The sequence below is a fragment of the Diceros bicornis genome, chromosome 6, assembly GCF_020826845.1.
Source record: "Diceros bicornis minor isolate mBicDic1 chromosome 6, mDicBic1.mat.cur, whole genome shotgun sequence".
Classification (NCBI taxonomy): Eukaryota; Metazoa; Chordata; class Mammalia; order Perissodactyla; family Rhinocerotidae; genus Diceros; species Diceros bicornis.
Window position 1 is genome coordinate 61,662,225 of NC_080745.1, and position 21,013 is coordinate 61,683,237.

Here is a 21,013-nt window from a genome sequence, read left to right on the forward strand (position 1 = left end):
CAGTCTCATCTTATACAGTTTTTGCCTCAGACTTGAAATCAGCCATTTTTCCAAATAGCCTTGGTTAATTTTAGTGGAAAATAGTATTTATAGATCACAATCTTGTGCTGGGGTAGAAGGTAAAAATTCAGTTAAAACATATAGGGAATGAGAGAATGAGCAGTGTGGATATTTGGGAGAACAGCATTCCAGGCAGAAGGAATAGCAAGTGCAAAGACTCTGAGGCTAGAGCAGATGGAGCAAGAAAAGGAAAGTAGTAGAAAAGAAAGTCAGAGAGGTGATGAGGAGCAGGCCAGGTAGGGCCTCATAGGCTGTTGGAAGGACTTTAGTTTTGCCTGGAGTGACATGGGAGCCATTGGAGGATTTTGGGCAGAAGAATGACATGATCTTTTGTTTTGTTTTGTGTTAACTAAACCACTATGGGTGCTGGAGTGAGAATGGACCGAATAGGGTTAAAAGCAGAATCTGGGAGACCAGTGAGAAAGCTATCACAGTAAACCAGGTGAGAGATGATGTGGCTTGGACCAGCGTGATAGCAGTGGAGGTAATGAGAAGAGGTCAGGTTCTGGATATATTTTGAAGATGGAACCCACAGAATTTGCTAAAGGATTGAACTTGGATTGTGGGGAAAGAGGATTCAAATGACTCCAAGGTTTATGCCCTGAGACATAAATGAAGTTGTAAAACATCATGATAATATGAGTGGCATCTCTTCTGTGGGTCAGTGCTGTTTGTTGAGGTGGGGGGAGCAGAGAGAGGGGTCAGGGAAAGCTTCACAGAGGACCAAATACTTAAGCTGAATCATGAAGGATATGTAGGAGGACCAGGTGAGTAAGAGAAGAAAGAGCATTCTGAGCAGAGAGAACAACTTGTGTAAATGCAGAGTCATGAAAGGACTATGGGTTTGGAATTATCATTCATTTTTGGGGTACAGGGACCTAAGGCAGAAAATGAGTCTAGAGAGGTAGAGAGAGACCTTATGTATTTAGGAATTTGAATTTTATTTTATAGATGATAAGGAGACCAGAATTTTTTAAGCCTTGAAGTGACATTATCAGGTACACACTTCAGAAAGTTCATCTGGGCAGTACAATGAGAGAGATTGAAGGTACAGAAAAAAATGAAACTCCAATCATTCTAAGAATTTATCAAAGACCATTTTATCATTAAAAGAAAGATGGAATATCTTCACCCCTTTCTAACAACTCCCTCAATCTCTCTGAGCGCAGTTTTTATTTTCTGCTTCCTATTATGAATAATAGTAATATAAATAATGATGATAAAGGAAGAAGTGAAACTGTCACTATTTGCAGATGACATGATTTTATATATAGAAAACCCTAAAGAATCCACCAGAAAACTTTTAGAAGAAATAAACGAATATGGTAAAGTTGCAGGATACAAAATCAACATACAAAAATCAGTTGCATTTCTGTACACTAACAACGAAGTAGCAGAAAGAGAAATTAAGAATACCATCCCATTTACAATTGCAACAAAAAGAATAAAATACCTAGGAATAAACTTAACCAAAGAGGTGAAAGATCTGTACACCGAAAACTATAAAACATTTCTGAAAGAAATTGAAGAAGACACAAAGAAATGGAAAGATATTCCGTGCTCTTGGATTGGAAGAATTAACATAGTTAAGATGTCCATACTTCCTAAAGCCATCTATAGATTCAATGCAATCCCTATCAAAGTTCCAACAACATTTTTCACAGAAATAGAACAAAGAATCCTAAAATTTATATGGAACAACAAAAGACCCCGAATAGCTAAAGGAATCCTGAGAAAAAAGAACAAAGCTGGAGGTATCACACTCCCTGATTTCAAAATATACTACAAAGCTATAGTAACCAAAACAGCATGGTACTGGCACAAAAACAGACACAGATCAATGGAATAGAATCGAAAGCCCAGAAATAAACCCACACGTCTATGGGCAGCTAATCTTTGACAAAGGAGCCAAGAACATACAATGGGGAAAAGAAAGTCTCTTCCACAAATGGTGTTGGGAAAACTGGATAGCCACGTGCAAAAAAATGAAAGTAGACCCTTACCTTACACCATACACAAAAATTAACTCCAAATGGACCTGAAACTATGAAACTTCTAGAAGAAAACATAGGCAGTACGCTCTTCGACACCGGTCTTAGCAACATCTTTTCAAACACCATGTCTGACTGGGCAAGAGAAACAATAGAAAAAATAAACAAATGGGACTACATCAAACTAAAAAGCTTCTGCACAGCAAAGGAAACCATCAACAAAACAAAAAGACAACCTAACAATTGGGAGAAGATATTTGCAAACCATACATCTGATAAGGGCTTAATCTCCAAAATATATAAAGAACTCATGCATCTCAACAACAAAAAAACTACCAACCCAATTAAAAAATGGGCAAAAGACCTGAACAGACATTTCTCCAAAGAAGATATACAGATGGCCAACAGACACATGAAAAGATGTTCAAAATCACTAACTATCAGGGAAATGCAAATCAAAACTACAATGAGATATCACCTCACGCCCGTCAGAATGGCTATAATTAACAAGACAGGAAACAACATGTGTTGTAGAGGATGTGGAGAGAAGGGAACTCTCATACACTGCTGGTGGGAGTGCAAACTGGTGCAGCCACTATGGAAAACAGTATGGAGATTCCTCAAAAAATCAAGGATAGAACTACCATATGATCCAGCTATTCCACTGTTGGGTATTTATCCAAAGAACTTGAAAACACCAATTTGCAAAGGTACTTGCACCCCTGTGTTCATTGCAGCGTTATTCACAATAGCCAAGACTTGGAAGCCACCTAAGTGCCCATCAAGGGACGAATGGATAAAGAAGCTGTGGTATATATACACAATGGAATACTACTCAGCCATAAGAAACGATGAAATCCAGCCATTTGTGACAACATGGATGGACATTGAGGGTATAATGCAAAGTGAAATAAGTCAGAGGGAGAAGGTCAAATACCGTATGATTTCCTTCATTAAGTAGTAGATAATAACAACAATAAACAAACACATAGGGACAGAGATTGGATTGGTGGTTACCAGAGGGGAAGGGGGGAGGGAGGAGGGTGAAAGGGATAATTCGGTACATGTGTGTGGTGATGGGTTATAATTAGTATTTTGGTGGTGAACATGATGTAATCTATGCAGAAATAGAAGTACAATGATGTACACCTGAAATTTTTACAATGTTATAAACCAATGTTACTGCAATAAACAAAAAATTTTAAAAAAAAATAATGATAATTTTTTATTCAGAAACAGGATTTTTTTTTTTTTTTTTTTTTTGCTGAGGAAGATTCGCACTGAGCTAACATCTGTCGCCAATCTTCCTTTTTTTTGCTTGAGGAAGATTCTTTCTGAGCTACCATCTGTGCCAGTCTTCCTCTATTTTGTATGTTTCAGCCACAGCATGGCTGCTGACAAGTGGTGTAGGTCCACACCTGGGAACCGAACCTGGGCCGCCAAAGTGGAATGCATGAAACTTAACCACTAGCCATGGGGCTGGCCCCAGGATTTATTTTTTAAGGTAAATTCTTGGGCCTTTAAAAAGACACACATGGGGCCGGCTCGGTGGCATAGCGGTTAAATTTGTGTGCTCTGCTTTGGCGGCCCAGGGTTCACAGGATGGGATACTGGGCGCGGACCTATGCACCGCTTATCAAGTCATGCTGTGGTGGCGTCACATATAAAGTAGAGGAGGATGGGCACAGATGTTAGCCCAGGGCCAATCTTCCTTAGCAAAAAAGAGGAGGATTGGTGGCAGATGTTAGCTCAGAGCTGATCTTCCTCAAAAAAAAAAAAAACACACACACAAACCCAATCTCTTCTGTAGTTATTCTTGGATGAATGAGAGGTAATATTTACTTAATTGCAGTGTTTTCTTGATGCCGAGGAGCGTGTGAACACCCGACAATATGATTAAATTGTATCACAGAAATTGTTACCATTATAACATTAAATATCAAAACGTTCACATAGTATGAGTTGGGGGCTAAAACTATGTTTCTATTACTACATCCGACTCATATGAACTTCAAATTTTTATGAAGTGTTAGTTACTGTAATGAGATTGTACCTCCTCTGGCTGAACCAGAAGTTGGGTACTTTAGATAGCTTCTTTCTCTATGATGAAACTGAAAGAGAAAGAGTCAGTTGTCAAAATAACCTTTCATCAACAATGTGATATCCAAGTACAACATGATAGGCGTTGCTTTGAATTTTACTTTTGTTTGAAACAGAGAACTGTTACCATAGTGCCCAAAGTGGGGCTCTTCTTGGCATGTTCAGGTGCCTGTGTGTTTGTTTCTCCCACCTAACCTCTCATCCACTCTGGATTTTCCCCTTGATTGGTCTTTTCTCCTTCTAGCTTTGATGGTCTGTTTTCTATTCTGTTAAGTCACAGGATGTTTTGTGGAGATGCTTTTTTTCAAGTTTTTTTCCAAAACAATGATGCCAAGACAGTCACAAACTCATTATAAAAATTATTGATTTTTACAAATATCCCATTATATTACTTAAAAGCAGTTTTACCGCAATAGGACAAATATCAAACCAGTATTCTTCATTAGAGATGGAGTCTAAACTGGCTCTGAAGAAGGCTTCCATTGGATTCTTCCTTTAGTATAATTAGTTGTTATTATAAATGCAAAATCCTGTAGTTATGAACCATTTAGTAAGATAAAGAAAGAGCGTTAGTGTACAGACTCAGATTTATTAAAGCATCCAACATTTATTGAGCACTTACTATGTGCTGGACACCGTGCAAGGTAATAGAGATGCTGAAACTAAAAACCAGCCCCTGCCCTTATTAAAATATGATTGAAAGTATAATGGAGAATATATTTTCCATATAGAGTCAAAAATAATCTGTAATGGTCACAAATTTAGTGGTTTACATGAAGAAAAATGTCTTATGGTATAACTGGCTTTAGACACAAGTTCTCGAGCTGGAGAGGCGATGTAGAAAAGCATGAACTAGGAACCAGAAAACCAGATCTACATTCCTGCTTTGCTGCTATTCATCCATTAATTCAACCATTCATCAAATATTTACCAAGAGCTCACCCTGTGGGAGCAACTGTATTAGGTGCTGGGGAGCATGGTAGCAAATAAGAGAGACCAGCTCCCTGCCCTGTGTGAACAGAAGCAGGTGGCTTAACTTTTTCACGTCTCCAATCCTGGTTAGACTAAAGGTCTGAGTCTCTTTCAAACAGAAAATGCTAAGGTTTGTGACAGCCTCATAGAGGGAGAAGCTGCCCAGGGGGCCTTGGGACTGGAGCACTTACCTTCCTCTCGGAGGGTTAACTCTTGTCCTGATTTCAAAATAACTTCGTATACACAGTTTAAAAATGTTTTGGTCAGCCTCTCATCCGCATTTGAGTCATCTTGGCCAAGCCTGGGCGTGCCAGTTCATGCTCCTAAGGCTTCAGAGGTGGAAGGTTAAAGTTTGGAAAAGGTGGACGACTTGCGTCAGTATAGCCAGACAGTTGTTCCCGGCGAGCAGCCTCCTCTGCCGTCCCGCCCGGCCTTCCGACCAATAACACGGCTGCTCTTGCCACGGCGTCCAAAGCCTGGCTGACCCGTTGCTCTTCTGGTCTAATGAGGCTCGAAAAGGGATTGCTCATCAGGGGACCAGAGGTGATCGGCTTTATGGGGCGGGAAGAACTGTTCTTGCGTCTCACATTTTTCCCAGTGGGAATCAAGGTAACAAGTTTCTTATCTGGCTTCAAAATTGCAGTAAGTTAGATAACTTTTTTGCTTGCAGCCAAGATACATTTTTTCAAGGGGGAAAATGGATTTCTGTAGCAAAGAGAGGGAGAGATCGCGCGAGAGATCGTTCAACATAGACTGCTTCAAGAATGCAAAAAGTTACACGCCGGGGAAGCCTTCGTGTAGCTTTAGGGAAAATGAGCAGCCGCACTCCTCCGCCAATCTGTCCTTTCCAGTCAATGAAAGACATAGGGTTTGAGGTTCCTTCCGAAACGGGGCCGGCTAATTTAGCCCCTCCCACGAGCCCGAGGGTCTGTTATATCTCTGGTCCTTGAGTACCTCTCTCACTGAGACGGCCACAGCAAGCAGAGGCTGAAAAAAAAAGAGCAAAGAGGAAGAAAACAAAAGCTGCCAATTATGGAAGATAGAAAGGGTAAGAGCAAAACTGATTTGATCCGAAATCTTAAGGGAAAAAAAAAAAAAAAAGAAAAGAAAAACCAAAAGCCCGTACCCAAAGCAAGTACTTGAAAGAGCAAGAGGCAAAAAGCCTTAAATGAACTTTCCCATCCTCTCCTTCTGAGAAGAGGCAGAGAAAGAACTTTGGGAAACTTTTTAGGAAGCAAAGCCCAGGGGTTGTAGTTAAGGGTAGCTCTAGAGCAAGCTGGAGGGGCTCATGAATATTCATTATCAATTTGTATTCAGATCTGGTTTTTTCGAGGCAATCGACTTCTTCTGTCCCCATACAGTATAAGAGGCAGCTGCCTCATTTACAGTCCAGAGTCATCTTGCTTCGAGTCTGTACCTCAGCGTATTTGCTGGAAGATGCTGGGCTCCGTGTGTGCATTTGTTTTGTTCTCGAATTTCCTGCGTGCTTTCCTGTTGTGAAATTAGCAAAGGCTTCTCTGCCGGGAGTCAGACAGAGAAGTGCATGTGGCAAGAGGCTGTCACAACAGGACCCCTGAGTATGTTTTGCAAAAGGCTGAAAGTTTCTTGGGAGGTGTGGGAGAGTGTGGGGGGGGGCAGGGGGGAGGCGGGGATCGGGGGGGCGGGCAGAGGGCCGAAGAAGAACAGTTTTATCTTAAAAAAGCAAGGCATATCTGACTGACTATATTTAGATTTTGTCTAAAAACTACCAGAGCAGCCTGGTTTGCACAGATGGTGTACAGTCTCTGTCTTTTACCTCTTTTGGGCATTTTCTGCCAGGACGGAGAGCCAGCTGCTTGCCAGCGGGTAGGAGCCAGGAAGAATCTCTGCAGCAGGGTGGCTGTGTAGGGTTGAAAACCTTCTTCATCATCTCTAGTTTCTAATATCCCCATGTGTTTTTATCACATAGAACTTGGAGGAATGGGATGAGTAGCCAACAGGTTTCTTAGTAATGATAATAATGATAGCCGTTAACATTTACTAAGACTTTACTCTGTGCCGGGAGCTGTTCTAAACATATTACACGTGTTATTTATTCTTCACATCAGTGTATGAGGTGAGTGCTATCATTATCATCCCCATTTTCCAGATGACGGAGTTGAGGTAGTGAGAGAGTGACTTGCCTTGGGATCACACAGTAAGTGGTGACTTTGGATGCAGGTGGTTGGACACAGGGACCGCAGGCCTTTCTATTCCTCCACAGTTACTCACTTTGAAGGCTCTCCCTACTGCCCTGACACCATCGATTCCGGGTTTGCAAATCCTAAAGCTACTGGGGAAATGATAGTGATGAAATCTCAAGTCTGGGAAGGAATTTGTGCTTTGCTATCAAGTTCACATACATTTTTCTCATTTGGTGCTCTTAGCCATTCTCTGTAGTAAAGCCCAGATATTGCTATTATTGCCTTTTACAAAAGGGAGAGACTGAAGCCAGGAAAGGTTAGGTGACAGGAATCGCACGGCTAGTTTTCGAAAGTCCGGACCAGACCAGAAATCCCCTGCATCTGGTTTCCTTTCTAACCTGCCTTGGTTGGAGGATACCCAGTCATCTCCAAACTTCTGTTCCCACACCCAACCACTTTCAGTTCCCCAAGAAACTTTGCTTCTTTCCTCCTTTCCAGACTATTGCTAAGGCACTTGCCTCAGCCTTAAAAGCCTGTCTGCCCTCTCCTTCCCCTGTAGTCTAGAGCCAAGCTGCCTGGGTGTGAATTCCAGCTCCACATTTACTAACCGTGTACCTCAGTTTTCTCATCTGTAAAATGAAGAGAAGAATATCTACCTCCTAGGGTTGTTGTAAGGACTAAATGAGGGATGCATGCAAAGTTCTCAGAATGGGGCCTGATGCATATGGTATATGCTCAATAAATGTTAGCTGTTGCTATCACTCCTTCAAGTCTTATCTTGGTTGTTAGTCCCCGCTTTAAGCCTTCTCCAACCCTTCGAGCCTTAGATTAGGCCCTGTCTTGGATGTTTCTACAACGCTTCACCACTTATGCCTAAAGTGGTGCTCGTCATACTTGTCAACATTCCTGCCGTCTGCACAGCCTCCCATTTCCCCTGACTATAATTTCATTTACCTTTGGATCTGCAGTGTCTAGTGCAATGTTTAGCACATGATGGGCACTCAATAAATATTTAGTAAATAAACTAAGTATTATTATTTTAGTTGATGTTCATCCAAGGGTCAGGAGGTCAGTTTAAAAGGGGACCTATGAGTTTGCAGTAGAGCTCCCACTGGGACATACAGCTCTTTTGTGCAATCTATAAAGCCATCCCTCTAAGTGAATACACTGAGAAACAAGATGCATCCCTTCTAGGTGGGTGATCTTCAGAGCTGATGTGACCTAATGCCAGGACACCCTGTTTGACTAGTCCAGCTCTGGCTGAACTTCAGCCTCCATTCCCCTCTCAGGCAGGGGCCAAACTGGAGATTTCAGATGCCTCATAGCACAACCTTGCTATCTCTGAACAGAACATCTTGTTCTAGAAATAGTGTTTCTCCAGCCCAATTTTATAGCAATCTCATAGTCTGAGACATTGTACTCTGGTAATAGAAGAAAAATAAACACAACAGAGATTGGCCTTGTGTAAAATCATAAAGTACATTAAATTTATTTCCAGCACCCTCCTTTTCCTCTTCCTGGCATACCTTCAAACCAGTTTGACAAATATTATTGTGTCTACCATTTGTAAGTCCTTATGCCAGATGCGTAGGATATAAACAGTTTGCTCACTGTCTAGTGAGGAAGACAGACATATATACAACCAACTCTAATTGAAGCCAGATTCTGTGAAGTGCTAGTAATCATAGCTAACATCGATTATTTATTATGTGCCAGGCACTACAATTTTTATATGCATCGGCTCATATAATCGTTACAACAAACCTATGATATAGGTTTCTGCATCTTACAGCTGTGGAGGGAAGTTGCTTGGCCAAGCTCACCTAGCTGGAAATAGGCAGAGGGGAATTTAGACCCATAGAGTTAGGCTGCAAAGCCTCGGTTCCTAATGGATAAGTTCTCCTACCTCCCAAAGAGCTGTAATAGAAGTCTAAAGAAAATGCCATGAGAAGTAGAATAGGGAGAGATGATTTCTGGGAAAACTTCTCAAAGGATAGGACACTTCAGTTGGACCTAGAAAGATGAGTAGAGTCTGGTGCCCACAACAAGCCCCTTTCAAGTCTCAGCGATGCTTAAAGACTTTTTGTCTTTTACCAGAACTACAGCCTAGATTTAAGAGTAAAAAAGATCTTTCACCTTTTCCAAGTTCCAAGCAGGGAACCTATTTACATGTCCATCCTGGAGATTTGAAGGCAGGAGTCCAAAGTGTAGCTTTGACTATGAGTTTGGGATTACCAGTTATGTAATCAAATAAACTTTTGCAAAGTAATCAGCCAGATATTAAATGATTTCCTTAATCATGATGATTTCTGTGTCTTGCATGGTCGTTAGGCACATGTGGTAAACAGCTTTTACAAATGACAGTGACTGGTTTTGCTTTTACTTAGCCAAACCACATTTTAAGAGTGTTGTCTTTTTGGTTGCTTCTGCACTCTCTATAACCAGCGATTGTGCCCAATGGCATTAGCATTTAATCCCACCTGCCTTGGGTTGAGTACTACTGGGCTCAGCCTGTGCAGAGTGAAGGTGAGGCCCAGGGCAAATTACACAGGGTCTGTTCTTCATGAGCTCCGTTCCCTGAAACAGTTTGGAGGGAGGCCAGAATTGAGGGCAGCACTTGGAGTGAAGAATCACCAAACCTCCTGATGGTGTGATGGAAGTGCAGAAGAGTGGAGGCGCTAGCTTTGTCTTAGTGAGTGTGTGTGTGGGTTCTGAGGCAGTTTTTCTCAAACTTTAACATGCATATGCATCGTTGGGGATTTTGTTAAAATGTAAATTCTGATCCAGTAGCTCTGGGGTGGGGCCTGAGATTCTGCATTTCTAACAAGCTCCCAGGTGATGGTAATGCTGCGTCTCCATAGACCACACTTCAACTAGCTATGTTATAGGGCCATTGCATGCCTTAGTCTCAGGGCTTATTTCAGTATCAAATGACCAAGCCCTCCCTCACCCAGTGCCACCCCTACCCCTCTCCCAAGCTACCACTTTGAGTCGCTGATCAGCTATGTTATTGCAGGATGATGGGAAGCCTAATTCATTCATTCCTACAGTAAATATATGTCTTAGAACAGGAAGTTGAGGCCCCCAATTTTCCATACAAGAAAGGAGTCTGAGTCTTTATCGACACAAACTATTATTACACAAAAAATGTCCTATATTGGATTTCCTGAACATCTCCCATCTTTTCTCCATGGCTCCAAGTTTCCCTAAACTGCTTTCATTCCCTGCCTCCAATCTGAGAAGTACTGGAGCAGAACATTTGGCTGTCTCCAGAACCCTGTGCTGGGCGTTTGGAGTGCCAGAGAGCAGGGGGGAGCAGGGACTCAAGGCCCTGAGACTAGGAGCAGCGTGCCTGGGGCATTGTCCCTACTCTGGAGAAGTGAAGTGGGAATGATCCCAGGTGCAAAGGAGGAAAGTAGGTGCAGAGAAGACAGATGGAATTTCTTTAGGTTTGGAAAATTGAGGGAATTATGAGGAAAAAAGAAGTTGGAGAAAAGGCAGTGGAGAGTTTGCCTAATGTGCTTACATCCTGAGTTTTGGTGCTAGAATATCAACATGATTTAGAGACCTAGGAACAATGGCAGTGTACGCCCTACATACAGAGCTGTTTCCTTTTGATTCATAGGAAGGATGTGGACAATTCCTTTAGGTCGTGAGGGTGTAAGTAATATGGCACATGCTCATTGAAGAAAACATGAAAATATAGATTAGAGGAAAGAAGAAAAACAATCACTTGTGACAATATTTTGGTGTATTTCCTTGCAGTTCCTTTTACTATGCCTGGGTTGTTTCTCTCTTTTAGTATTTGCTTGACTAGGACCTTGAAAAATTATAAGATGGCATTGTAATCGTTAGGCTCTAATTTTAAAAATAGGAAATAGAAACATTTGTTTCTATTTCCAATAAACGTCTTTGCATATGAAGTCTTTCTACATGCAGAGTTGCATGCTGAGGATAGAGGCCCAGAAGTAGAATTGCTAGATTAAAACTTGTGTTTTTTAAAGTTCTTGATTACTATTGCCAAGTTGCTTCCCTAAGGGTGGACCCTTCATTCTCCCACAAGTAAAACCTGTTTTGCTGCATCCCTGACAGCTTTGGCATTTTTGTTTTTCTAAAAGAATAATCTTATCCACTTTTATGTTGTTTTAGTTTGTATTTCTTTAATTACCAGTAAATTCGATATTTTTCACAGAATGTCCTTCTTCTTTTGTACACAGTCTGTTTACATCCTTTGCCAGTTTATTACTTATCTGGATTTTATGTTTTTAAATTAATTTATGTGAGCTCTTCATAAAATAAAGGTATTCAACTTTTTCCGTCACATTCGTAACAGTTTTTCTGAATCTTTTCTTAGTATTTTTATACAGAGACTTAAGCTATGAAGAGATCCAATACATTTTTATCTGTGGTGTTATAGTTTTCAAAGTAGTTTGAAATTGCATTTTTATTGTTTCTTTAACCCAGGATAATATATTTTTTTAAGTTCCAAGTGATTGTTATGTTCCTTTATACAATTAATTTTAATTGATTTTTCATTGTATTTCACGATGGTTAGAGAATATGGCTTTATAATTTCTGAGGTTTCTTTGTACCTAAGCATGTAGTGAATTTTTATAAATTCTTGAACACTTGTTAATAAGATATATTCTGTTTTTGTTATAAAATTGGATATTAATAAATCTATCTAGTATTTTCAATTATGTGGTAATCCCTCCTCAATCATAATTTTCTTCTTTGTGAAATTATAGTATATGTGTATTTACTTTTGTGTACTTTTATTGATAGCTATGAGAATTTCAGTTCCAGGGGAAAAAATGAGATGTAAATAATTTTTGTTGTGGTTTATTAGAAAAGAGGGGGGTAATGGAGAATTGGGAATATAAAAGGAATGTAAAGGAGATGCAGAGAAGGAGTAATTCAATAAAGTCTTGGGAAAGATAAAAGAAGATGAGCTAAAGTTCTCAAATGGCATCTTAGGCAGCTGAGCCTTGTATGGCTACGTAACTTTAGGAAGTATGGAGTGGGCGTGAGTGAAAATTATCAAGCCTTTCCCTCCCAAATAACCATGGCAGGCCCAGGAGGCGAGAGCCAGGAGGTGGGTCTGGTTGGCAGAATTTAGGAGGCGGAGGTCAGAATCTCTGAACCGTAAAATCAGAACAGTATTGCTCAAGTGGATAAAGACTCCAACACACGCACAAAAAGACATCTGAGGCAATGTGTCATCAGCAAAATGATTTTTTTAGGCCTTGTACTGAAAGGGCAGGGTAGGGAGGACCCAAAAAGTCTCCAGTGAACAAGGGTTGGTAAATAGAAATTAATAGTGCCGTGCTCATATTTTCTAACTTAAGCTGTGTAAAATGTTGTTGATACCATCTTTTGCTTAGTCTTCTTTTTAGTGCTTCATTTTAGTGAGTTTAGAAATAATCATAAAGTAAATCATAATTTAAATAGTTCACACTTATTTTACTTGCCATTCTTGTTTTAGTCTCCCTGGTGCTTAATGTTTTCTCATATTATGCTTTTTGCTATACAGACTCTGGACTTTTGCTGATTTGTTTTTATATATATTTCTACAAAGCTGTGGATAACAGACATCTTATTTTTATTTTTATATATGAATATCTTAAATTAAAAAAAAAAATTCCTGAGCTTGTTTATCTTAATATCAAAGTAAAAAACAAGAGTAACTTTTGACCCTGTAATGAAAGATAAGAATTTAAAAGCTTTTGCTTCCCTGTGTTGTCCTTGCCTATTTTAACTATTTAATCTGATAATGTTATAATTTTCAATATTGAAAATTCTGTCATTTATTTCATAGTTTTTTCTTTTTATTTAGATATTAATAATCAAACTCATCCCTCCATGAATTTAATTGACTTCAATATAGTTCTTTTCTCATATGCCTCTCCCCATTCTTGAGTTCTTAATTTTGGTTCCTTTCGTAATGATATGGTAGACATACCAAAGTAATTTTTTAGAAAAGGCATCAGTATGGTAAGAGAGTGACAGTTTGTCTAAATATAGAAATCTTATTTCCCTCAAGCTATTGGAGATATTCCTCCACTGTCTTGAGAAGTTTGAGGCTGTAAAGAAGTTTGAGGACAACTATTTTCAGCCTGAATGTTTTTCTGTTCTTTATTCCTAACATTTATAATTTTTGCAGTAAGACAACTGAGTATAGATTTCCTTTCATAGATTTTGCCTAGAATACGGCAAACCGTCTTGATTTCCAGATTCAGGACTTCTTTAGGAGCAAGAAAGATTTCTCTTGTCATAACTTTGATCAATGCTCCTGCTTTGTTCGTTTGTCTTTCTTCTTCAGGGACCTATTATTTGGATCTCTTATCTCTGAATGCACTCCTTTCTTTCTTTCTCTTTCTTTCTTTTTTTTCTTTCTTCCTTCCTTCCTTCCTCCCTCTTTTCGTCCCTCCCTCTCTCTTTCTCTCTCTCTCTCTCCCCCACTCTGCCTTTCTCTCTCTCCTTCATTTATTTTTCTTTATATTCTGCAAATATTTTCCTAAGGTTGTGTTCCACATCACTGATTCAATTTTCCTTAATTATCTCCGATATAAACTTTCATTCAGCTACAAAGTTTTTGGCTTCCATGAAATCTTTTATCTTGGTCTGTTCTCTTCTCATAGCAACATCCTCTTGTATTTAACTAAAAAATAGACGGGAAAGATTTCCCTCTCTTTCCTTCATCATATCTATTTTGGAGGCAAGCTTTTCCTCCATTGTTCTGTCAATGCAAATAATTCATAACCAATCTATAAATCAAAATTGGGGTGAGTTTATTATGAGCCATATCTGAGGACCATATAGCCTGGGAGAGTCCTTTCACAAAGGAATGGAGCACTCCAAAGAAGTGGGGGTATACAGAATGGTTATATACTGTCAAAGAGCGGGTATCACATATGATTGGAATGTCCCTTTTACAGTAGTCACAAGATTGCTTTGCTGGCACAGCATTTCACACAGCAGTTGATGAACACAGCAGGTAGCAGCTCTGTGGTCTCAAGCTGGGTGGTCACAGGGTGAGCGCAACAGGCCAGCAATCAATCCTTAGTTTAGGGAGAGATGCTTATCCTTATGGGGAGCTTATGCCAATATGGAGGAAGCTGCATCCTTGTCTTTAAGGGCATTATTCTTGTTTTTGGGACATAGTAAATACTTAAAGCAGACATACAATGCATGCTCAATGGCCACATCAGGCCTTTTTGGAAAAAACAAATTCAGGCCGAATTAGTTTTATACCAAATGATTTCCTCATATACTCTAATATATCCTACTGCTTGTCATTTATTTATCAGTTCTTTCTACTTTATTGCAAAATTTATTTAATCTAAGGCCTTATCCTTGAAAGAAAGGAGATTCCTTTTGTATGTGTGTACAAATGAATGTATGTGTTTTTCACCTTATTCTAAAAAGAATTTAAGGAAGCATTAAGGGACATTCACCACACTCCAATATTAGAGATGGCTGGAATGCTCTTGGCTCCCTCAGATTTCGTTTGGATCCTGGAAGAATGCAATCACCACATGCTGGATCCCCTTCTATGTGTGAGAAGACATCTCAATCCTCTAGCTGAGAAAGGTCCCTCAGATCCAGGAAAGAAGGCAAAGGAAAGAAGGCAAAAAGCTTGTCACCATATAGTCATGTTTCAGAGAGTAGAGAAGCTAGGGCTGTCAGAATTCTGATGTCCAGAGGCATAAAGGCATTCAAGAAGGACCCTTCCCTGCACTCATTTTATTGCTTTTGCCCCTTCCCCAGTGAGAGCAAACCTCTGTTGAACTGGGGAGTGAGCTCCTGTTCCCCTGCTTAGCGCCTTGCCTGAGTAAGGCCTTTTGAGGGAGATCAGTTCTAAGGTCTCTTTATATTCATGGTAGACACATAGCCGCCAGTTCACAGAGGCAAAAACAAACAAACGAAACAAAGCAAGACAAAACAACAAACCTGGGGCTTCCCAAAGAGTTTCCCCTGCCCTTCCCATCACACTCTGCTACTCTTCTCCCATAGTGTGCTTTTGTTGGTCCCAAGTTAATGGGTGTTGGAAGGGCCAACTAAGACCTCTGCTTACTTGCCCTGGTCATGCTGCCTTGTCTCAGAAGAGGAGATGCTGGGCATTAGTGCCATTTCTTAATTGTAATGCATTAGCATTTCATTTGGGGGAAAAATTCATTTCTTTTAAGGTACAGATGTACATTTTCACAAGAATGTGGGAGAGTGTGGCAAAGTATTTTTGCTTATGCTATCATTATACTCACTGATCATAAGGCTTGGCTTTTGAGATTACTCTGGCAGCAGTCAAGGGAATGAACCAAGAAGTTGGTGAGAAGTGCAGGGAGACTAGTATTGGACTTCTGAAATAGGTGAGAGAGAGGCTTCCTATAGGTGAGAGATGATGGGGATCTGCCCTAAGGTGTTGACATGGGGCAGGGGGTGGGCAGGGGCATGGATAAGAGGGGCTGGATTTAGACAATACTTCTGAGGTAGGGCCTGAGATAGAGGGCTAGGTGGTTTGTTGGGAGACAAGGAGAGGGAGATGCCTCAAGTTTAGATTTCGATGATTGGGTCAATAAATGTTTATAAGTAAGGCTGGGAATGGGGGAGGGAGAGTAGATTTGGCAGGGGAGGAGGGAGATAACAAGTTCTTTCTGGCATTTGCTCAACATGAGGTGTTTGTAAGACGTCAAGGCAGAGATACAGTCGTCCCTCTGTATCTGCAGATTCCTCATCCATGGATTCAACCAACCACTGATTGAAAGGCCTCCGACGGTTGTGTCTGTACTGAACATGTACAGACTTTTCTTTCTTATTGTTATTCCCTAAACAATACAGTATAACAACTATTTACATAGCATTTACATTATATTAGGTATTATAAGTAATCTAGAGATGATTTAAAGTATACAGGAGGATGTGCATAAGTTATATGTAAATACTATGCCGTTATGTAAATACTATAAGGTACTTGAACATCCATGGATTTTGGTATCTGCAGGGGGTTCTGGAACCAATCTCCCACAGATACTGAGGGACAACTGTATTCTGTTGGTTGCTATAAATTTGGGTCTAGTGCTTGGAGATGTCTGAACAAAATCAAGAGATAATGCGAGTTGGAGTTGAAGCGTGGAGTCAGTGGTTGAAAGTATGGGCATGAATAAGTTACCCTGGAAAGTGTAGAGAATGAAAACAGAAGAGGATGAAGAGTGGGACCTAAGGAAACATCAACATTAATAAAGGAAAGGGAAGAGAAAGGATTTAAGAAAAGAGATTCAGAAAGAATGCCTAGAAAGGCAGGAGAAAGCCAAGGAGAGAGTCTGAACCTGGTAGCCAATACAGAGAGTGTTTTGAGACCGAAGTTTCAAGAAGTGCCAAAGCTGCAGAATAGGCAAGAAGGAGAATGAGAATAGATGTTGCACATTCTCCTCTTCTAGGGCACCCCTTCCTGCCCTCTACCCCCGCCTATAGTGTAATGTTTTTTGGAATTGGGTTGCAGTGTATAATGTTTCCTACCCACAGCCCTTTTATCCTCCTAGCAAAAAAACAAAAAACTCTAATTGTACATTTTACAGTAGAATAAATATAGTGATTGGGTTTGGAAATTTGGACTTATAAGTGTCCTTTGATAAAAACAGATTTAGTAGGATATTTGGGCATATTAAGAGGTTAAAGAGCAGAAGTTAAGAAAGTAAGAATATTGAGCTGAGATAACTTGAGAAGCGAATTGATAGAGGGAAGGAGAGAGCTGACTTGAGGGATGAGTTGGATTAAGGGAAGAGTGTTATAGGCTAGAGTGGACTTGATTATATTTGAAGGATAAGAGCCAGCAGAAGGGAGATGGACTCATTCATTCAACAAACATTTATTGAGCAAAGAGTATGTGTCAAGCACTATCCTAGGCACTGAAGATACACCAAGAAACAGAACAAAATTCTTAACCTCATGGGGCTTATGTTGTGGGTGGAGGGGTTGGGGGAGACAGTAAGCGAAAAAACAAGTAAAATGTTTGCTATGTTATGTGATGATAAGTACTAAGGAGAAAATTAAAGCAGGGAAGGGGGATAATAAGTGTTGGGAGATTACAATTTTAGATAGGATGATAAGATAGCCGATGATTTTGAAGAAAGACCTTAAAGATGTGAAGAAATCAGTTATGTGGCTATCTCTAGGAAGAATATTCCAGGCAGATAGGCCAGCAAGTACAAAGTCCTGAAGAGAAATTAGGTGTTTCAGGAATAGTAAAGAAGCCAGTGTGGCTGGGTTGGAGAGAACAAGAAAGTGAGAGCTGAGAGGTGGGTTTGGCCTAAACAGACCATCTAGGGCCTTGCAGGCCATTGTTTAGCCTTTGGCTTTTACTTATAGTGAAATGGGAAATGACTGTGGGATTTGAGCAGAGGAGTGACTTGATCCAATTCACATTTTAATAGGATTACTCTGGCTGCGTGTAGAGAATTGACCGAAAGGAGGCAAGGGTAGAAGGAGAGAGACCAGTTGGGAGAATACTGCAGTAATACAGGTGAGAGAGGATTGTGTCCAGTTCTAGGTGGTAGCAGTAGAAGTGGTGAGAAGTGATAGGATTTTGGATCTATTTTGAAAATGGAGTCTATAGTATTTTCTGATTGAATTTGGATGGGAAACAAAGAGAGAAGGAAACTTGGCTCCAAGGTTTGGGGCCTTCCAAGAAACTGGAAGGATGGAGTTGCCTTGAGCTGAGATGGAAAGATGTAAGAGGAACAGGTTTGAGTGGAAAGATCAGGATCTCAGTTTTGGATGTGTAAGTTTGAGATGCCTATTTGATAAGAAATGCCTATTTGACATGGAGGTTTTGAATCAAGCAGATGGATATACAAGTCTGGAGTTAGGGGAGAAGACTAGGTTGGAGATACATATTTGGGTCATCAGGTCGTGTTTAAACTCAGTGAGACTGGATTTAAATGCAATGAGACTGGATGAGATCACCAAGGGAGTGAGTGTAGAAGGAAAAGAAGTTCCAAGTGCTGAGTCTTCGGATGCTTCAACTTCGAAGGTTAGGGACAAGAAGAGAAGCCATCCAAGAACACTGAGAAAAAGTGTGTGTGTGTGTGTGTGTGTGTGTGTTGGGGTGAGGAGAGGGGGATAAACTAAGTGAGTATGGTGTCCTGGGAGCCAAGTAAAGAAACTGTTTCAAGAGCAGGAAGTGGTCAGCTGAATCTAATACTGCTCCTGGGTCAAATAACGTGAAACTGAGAATTGACCATTGCATTTGGCACAGTGGAGGTCGATGGTGATCTTGATGAGAGCACTTGTGGTGGAGTACTGGGAGCAAAATTCTCACTGGAGCTGTTCCTATTGCTTCTCTTCTCCCCTCTTTCCCATCCTCCTCCCCCCTCCCTGAACTAAGGAGGAATCAGTGACATCTGAAGAACATAGTTGAGTGTGAGGGAGGCATGGTTCCTCAAAGGAAATTCAGAGTCCTGGTACCAGAAGAAGGGGAAATGGACTCTGAGCAGACAATACAGCAAATGTTCACTTCAGCTAGAAATAGCCTGTTTCTGTCCTGTGTATCCTATTTACAGCCTCTACCCATCAGCTATCTGTAAAGTCTTTTAGGAATGGAAACTTTTATGGGAAGGAATGTAACCCCCTGGTGCTGACAGACCATCCAGATTGCAAACATTTTCTGCGAAGGAAAAGCCAGAGGCCCTGCAGGGCCAGGAAGTGTGGTCTTCTACAAATGCGTCTTTCTCAGTGAGCTCACGCCAGAATTCAGATCATGAAGACAGCCCAAACACCAGGCCCCAACCACTGTTGCACAAACCAGAACTGCCTTATGGTTTCAGAGGGTATATCTGTTTGCAAAACCCAACGATTTGGAGGATTTTGCACTTTAAGGGAGGATTAGGGCAAGGTAGGAGTAGGAAATCACGATTCAAATGTGGTCTAGGTATCTCTGCATTCAGCATTTTAAAAAGACTCAATAAATGTTAGTGCTGAAAGGGACTTGAGCATACTTAAATTTCTTCATTAAAATAAAATTAATTACATTCACTGTCTTTTTAAATCACACAAATAATGCATTTATTACAGAAAATTTGGAATATAAAAAGAACAAATAAGAAAATAAAAATTCTCTGTAAGCTCACCACTCATATAACTCTTTGTCATATAACTTCCCAGTCTTTCTCTTGTTCTCTTTTTTCTCCTTTTTTTTTTTTTTGTGAGGAAGATCAGCCCTGAGCTAACATCCATGCCAATCCCCCTCTTTTTTTGCTGAGGAAGACTGGCCCTGGGCTAACATCGTGCCCATCTTCCTCCACTTTATATGGGATGCTGCCACAGCATGGCCTGACAAGCGGTATGTCAGTGCACGCCCGGGGTCTGAACCCCCGGCCGCCCGCAGCGGAGCACGCGCACTTAACCACTATGTGCCATGGGCTCGGCCCCTCTCCTACATTTTATTGTTTATTATTATTTGTTTTCTGAAAATTTGAGGCCATGTTATACATCCTGATTGTAATCTTCTATTTTACTTTATAATTTATCATGACAGTTGAATGGCTTTTACCATATGATATTTAATGGCTACATATAGTATTCCATCATTTGAATATATATCATATATCTATTTAACCATGTCCTTTTGCAGAGTATTTAGGAAATTTCCAAATATTTTACTATTATAAATAACTGCTTGTGGAATCAATTTCGGTGCATGTCTTTGAAGATTTCTTTAGGATAAATTCTTAAAAGCAGAGTTTCCAAATTGCTCTCCAAATTACAGCAATATATGAGTGACACAAACACTGAAGTCCTGAGTTGGGAAGCAGTGTGCCCAAGTTGCACAGCTGGTTGGTGGCTGAGTGTTTTTTGGAGTTCAGCTCACCTGCCTTTTGAAAGACCCCTTCCCTTGATACCATGTTCCCTGTTACATTTCAGCCTTTTGTTAGTGATATCCTATAGGACTCCTTGGACCTTGATGACATATAATTTTTTCCTGTAAACTCTGTGGATCCCACTCACGCCAAGCTAGTCCTCTAATTCGTCTGTGGGCATGAACTCTGAACATATGGAGATAACTTTTTCATGAGAGGACATGGTACTCCTCAGAAACCTTCCTCCATTAAGGCTATAAATGTTTCCTCATTAGTCAAGAGCCACCACCCGTTGGACATTCCCTCATACACCTGAAGTGTTCTGGAGGTTTCTCTGACTTCTTTTTAACCTTACTGGTCATATATTTTCTCTCTAAAATCCTACTTCACAGTAGTACTTCTTTATAGGAAGGCCATCTTTCAATGGACTCCAGTTACTGAGTCTCCATCCTACCCCATTTGTGGTTCACTTTGACTTACCCCAACTCATCCAACCGGGTTGGCAGAAACACAACAAAGCCTACACATTAGAGCAGGTTGTACTGATGGCTCTTCCATAACTCAGAAACTTTTAAAAGGCAATGGCTGTTTGGCCAATTCTTAACTTATAATACCCTCTCCAATTTTACAAATATATTTAATTAGGTTGAACCATTTGAATTGACAGTTTTGTAGGTCCAAAACTATCAAGTATTGACAATTTCCTATGATTTATCCTAATGCGTAAAACAATCCTAGATGTCAAGAATATGCTATAGAGAATATTCCAGTTTATCCCCAAGATACATTCTGGAAGGTCTGCCGTGACTCTTAAACACCCAACCAGGGCTATATTTCTCACAAACCAAAAGGCAAAGTTTTTTTTTTTCTTTTT

General features: G+C 40.3%; 2 protein-coding genes across 4 annotated transcripts in view; one reads left to right on the forward strand and one right to left on the reverse strand.

The window, feature by feature from the left end:
* Positions 1–5,691, reverse strand: part of TCTN3 (tectonic family member 3) — a 69,215-nt gene extending 63,524 nt beyond the window's left edge. For both annotated transcript variants that reach the window (XM_058543609.1, XM_058543608.1), the window contains exon 1: positions 5,315–5,691. The gene's annotated coding sequence lies outside the window, so the exon portion shown is untranslated. The remainder of the gene's footprint in view (positions 1–5,314) is intronic.
* ENTPD1 (ectonucleoside triphosphate diphosphohydrolase 1) overlaps positions 5,642–21,013 on the forward strand; it is an 89,491-nt gene continuing 74,119 nt past the window's right edge. The window contains exon 1 of one of the 2 annotated variants that reach the window (XM_058543612.1): positions 5,642–5,732. Coding sequence is in view for 1 of the 2 variants with exons in the window: in XM_058543611.1 (XP_058399594.1) it covers positions 6,156–6,171 (16 nt within the window). In the remaining variant the exon portion in view is untranslated. Of the gene's footprint in view, positions 5,733–6,077; positions 6,172–21,013 lie in introns of those variants that run through there. The other variant, XM_058543611.1, reaches the window with a different exon arrangement.